General features: G+C 34.9%; 1 protein-coding gene across 1 annotated transcript; it reads left to right on the top strand.

Moving 5' to 3' along the window:
* The first annotated feature begins 2,093 nt into the window (after positions 1–2,093).
* Positions 2,094–4,088, top strand: LOC113281626 (myb-related protein 306-like). The gene is made up of 3 exons (XM_026530413.1): positions 2,094–2,429; positions 2,583–2,712; positions 2,840–4,088. The coding sequence occupies exons 1-3, from the start codon at positions 2,297–2,299 to the stop codon at positions 3,819–3,821; spliced, it is 1,245 nt and encodes a 414-aa protein (XP_026386198.1). The 5' UTR covers positions 2,094–2,296; the 3' UTR covers positions 3,822–4,088.
* Positions 4,089–4,327: the final 239 nt, after the last annotated feature.

Below are 4,327 nucleotides of genomic sequence, written 5' to 3'. Positions count from 1 at the left end.
AGTTGAATTCCAACCGTAATTTTCAATTTTACGTCTAGGTTTAGTTTACTGAATTTTCCTTTCGTCAACCTAGCCGTAAATTTCAATTTTACGTCCAGGTTCCTTTTAATTCCAACAGTAGAAATTGATTTTACGTCCAGGTTTGGGTTGATTCCAACCGTAGAAATTGGTTTTACGTCCAGGTTTGGATTGATTCCAACCGTAGAATTAATTATTATCTAATAAAATTAAAATTAACTAAAGGGTTGTTCGGTCATTACAAAATTATTTGAGATAATGGTTTTTGATATTATTTCTGGGTGACCCGTTTTTGTCCTATTAGATGACGCCCCTCTAATGGAATGTGACGCCCCAATAATAGCCTTCTTGTAAATGAACTTCTCTGCATATTCATGAAAGCGAATGAAATCCAAAAGCCAGTAATTTGTCTTTGATTAGTTTTTTTTTTTTTTTTTTTTTTTTTTTTTTTGTGCAATTTCTTAAGATTATTTATGAAAAAGAGTCGCAACAAAAACGTCAAACCAAGACTCTGTGAAGAAGGTTATCTATGAAAATCAGTCGCAACAAAAACGTCAAACCAAGACTTTGTAAAGAAGATCCGAATCCCATCCGCTATTATACTACTGAAAATATACATACGCATCAGTTTATTGATTGCAGATTTGTAGTTATATTCACTAAAATTTGCTATATCTTGCTAAGACGCAACATTAAGTGCATGCAAATCATGGATGGGTTTATTTCAACAGCTACAAGGACAATACTCGATCGAGTAGGATCGATTCGAGGCAATTCTATTTAGTTAGGACTTCTATTTTCAGTTTAATGATTTCGTTATAAACTTATAATGCATGCTTCATATCTAGTAGTTACCTAAAAATTAAAATTGGGGTCCAAAACTGCTTTCCTGATTGGTCTGCCATCAGTCATCCCTATTACTATTTCTTCTTAAATGGCTGTGATTGATTTATATTTACGTTCTCATTGTTACATCTCTCACTATCTATCTTAATTGTATAAAGATATTTTTCATCTTTTTGTGAGTCTAATCAAGCTTTTCTGATAGACATACAAACTAAGCAGTTGGCCGTCCATCATATGCTACTAACAACCAAACTAGCTCTGCCGACTCTTTTGCCTTTAGTATATGTGTACAACATTTTTGTCTTATCTTGCGTTACATTCACACAACCTAAAATGTATAAAGTCTAAACTCAATATACTTACTAATTAAGAAGCTTTTAATTAAGGGCTGGAATTAATAGTGACAGTTCCACTCTAGTAGACAGGCGGTTCCTTTGTCTGCATCATTTAACTATATAGTCATCAAACATATTTACCGGTCATGATCACCCCTTACTGGCAAGGCCAGTGCACATTTTCTTTTTGATCGGCGAAAGTAAGAATTGGATTGAAACAGCTTACAAACCCAGCGGAGAGACAAAGCACCTCTGAAAACCTAAAAACCAACAGACTAATAAAAAAATGTGTGTTTCGCTTTCGCTTTGATCAAAAGGCAAATACACATTGATCCTAACTACTGGTCATCTATGGAAGCATGCATGTCTCTTGCGTCTTGCTGGAGTATATTTCACTCCGTGATTTAGGGTAGAAGTGCGTACGAGACCATGGCACGTACAGTGATTCATGAGAACACCAGATTACAAAAGCAGGGATGTGTTGTTTTTGGTTCTAATTAGAAGTTAAAACTTCAAATAGTTAGTTCATTCGAAGAAAGATAAATTACCTTTTTCCTAAAAAACAAAATTTGTAGATATGTATATGGGGACTGATTGAGGGGCATTCACATTGAACGATAGATCAAATATCAATAAAAAAAAAAAAAAAGAGAGAAAAAAGACATTGAATGCCACGCGGTTTTGTGTGGCAGAGAAGAGAGAGGAGTTTTGGCAGAGCTGACTTTTGTTAAGGTCATCTTCGCGGGAGTAAATGCGTTTGCTGTCCTCTTTTGACTCTTTGGTATCCATTTGTCTCTTTGGTGGTCAGCGTAGTATACACTTCTATCACACAGTCTCTCCTCTTTCTATAAATAACATAGACCAGTATACTTTCTAGTATTGGACTCTTGTGCATCTCATCACCTCTCTATCTAACTCTCTACTCTCTAGTGATCATAAGGTTTCCTTTTTGGAGAAAACGTTATAGAAAAGTGAAGACTTGTGTTTTGTTTTTGTACCTCAATATAAACAATTTAAAGAGAAGAAGTGGTGATAGAGAATCTATCTAAACTGAGAAACTAAGTGTTTTTGGAAGTGAAAAAAGTTAACAGATCAAAATGGGGAGGCCACCTTGCTGTGATAAAATTGGAATGAAGAAAGGGCCGTGGACACCTGAAGAAGACATACTTTTAGTTACTTATATTCAGGAACATGGTCCTGGCAATTGGAGATCCGTTCCTACTAGTACTGGTAATTAAGATTATTACGGTTCTGATTAATCAAGTCTTTCTTCGTTCCAATTAAATATACCACCAAATTTTGGTGTTTTCGGTTTTGTTTATAGTTTTAAGACTAAAATATTGCATCTTACACATACTGTCTTCTTCACTTTGTGCATGACAGGTTTACTTAGATGCAGTAAAAGCTGTAGACTTCGATGGACTAATTACTTAAGGCCTGGTATCAAAAGAGGTGAATTTACTGATCATGAAGAATCCATGATCATACATCTCCAAGCTCTTCTTGGCAATAGGTATGCGGTATCTCATCTCTCACTTGTTTTGTCTATTTTTACTGCCTGGCAAGCTTCGACTTGGGACTGTCGATTTTGATACGTTTAGATTTTGGTTTTAATGTATATTGGTGGTGTTAATGTGCAGATGGGCAGCAATAGCTTCATACCTTCCTCAAAGAACAGACAATGACATAAAGAATTATTGGAATACCCATTTGAAGAAGAAGCTAAGAAAAACTCAAACAGGCTGTAGTGATGAGCATGATTTAAATAGAGATGGGCCATCATCACCATCAACATCGTCAAATTCAGATCAAACAAGAAAAACAGTAGGATCTAAAGGGCAATGGGAAAGAAGGCTTCAATCTAATGTAGATATGGCAAGACAAGCTCTTTATGAAGCCTTATCTATCGATCATACTCATCATAAACCCACACCAAATAATTTGTCGGTTCCTTCTTCAACTTCTACTGCTTCAATTCATGACAACTCTTCATTCAATAGTCTGATGAACATGAAACAACAACAAATCTTAGCTCCTCTAGCAACAACTTCTGCAACTCCTTATGTTTCAAACACCGAAAACATCTCAAGATGGCTACAAGGATGGAAGAACAATAATAACAACTCAACATCATCAACAACATCGTCAACAAAAGATAATAAACACGTTAGATCTTCATCAGAAAGTACACAGAATTCTTTCATCAATTATTCATCAAATACTACAGCTACCAGTGAAGGAACTCCACATAATCACCATCAAGGTTTTGTTCATCATCAACACAATAGTAGCGATGATATTTTATCCCCTGAAGCAGCTTTGGAATCATTTTTGAGTTTTGATAATTCTTCATCATCAACCGTTACCGCTACTCCTCCTCCAGATGTCCCGAAATGTGAATTACATGAAAAGAACTTTTTCATTTATGAGACTAGTAAACAAGGTTCGCAGAGTAGTAGTGATAATACAACAGCACAAGTTCCATTCTCAATGCTTGAGAAATGGTTGTTTGACGAAGGTATTAATACTCTTCAAGAAGATCATCAACATCAACATAATCATAATCATCAAGCTGGTTTTCTCACTCTAGCTGACACTGCTGATTTGTTCTTGTCATCATAGTTAATTATGTACCTAGAATGTTTTGCTGTTGTTTTTCTTTGTTACTTAATCAGTCTTTTTCTCTTTTTTTTTTTTTTTTTTTGACTTTAATATTAAGGCCTTGGAACAGATATAGTACTATAATTAGTGGAAGTCAAGTTTGGCCTGATGATGAAAATCGATCAAATATATGGATCATTTCATCAACTTGTTAATGTAGTAAAAAAACCAAGTGTAAATTTGAGAATCTGTGTCTCACTATATATACATAATGAGATCTTATATCAAGTGAATTTATTTGTCAAGAAATTAAGTGGAAGTGTATTATTTAGCTATTGCTATTTTTATTGACCAGCAAAATAAACAGATTAATGAAAAGCCACCAGGAGTGATAAACAAGAGGGAAAAAGGACCACCCAAAGGTTGGACCTAACAACATTGCCCAAAGAGATACAGGAGTAAACTTAGAGAATTGCCAGTTAACAACTAATTGACTCGAGTAATTAAGACCTCTAAAAGCTTCTTCA

The sequence above is a fragment of the Papaver somniferum genome, chromosome 5 (genome assembly GCF_003573695.1).
Source record: "Papaver somniferum cultivar HN1 chromosome 5, ASM357369v1, whole genome shotgun sequence".
Taxonomy (NCBI): Eukaryota; Viridiplantae; Streptophyta; class Magnoliopsida; order Ranunculales; family Papaveraceae; genus Papaver; species Papaver somniferum.
The sequence above is the reverse complement of the archived record's forward strand: the minus strand, read 5'-3'. Positions and strand labels throughout refer to the sequence as shown.

Excerpts from the sequence above, each read along its gene's own strand:
- LOC113281626 (XM_026530413.1), top strand. The coding sequence starts at position 2,297 with ATGGGGAGGCCACCTTGCTGTGATAAAATTGGAATGAAGAAAGGGCCG. Across the intron at positions 2,430-2,582 it reads ATCCGTTCCTACTAGTACTG|GTTTACTTAGATGCAGTAAA; the intron begins GTAATTAAGATT and ends TGTGCATGACAG. Across the intron at positions 2,713-2,839 it reads CAAGCTCTTCTTGGCAATAG|ATGGGCAGCAATAGCTTCAT; the intron begins GTATGCGGTATC and ends GTTAATGTGCAG.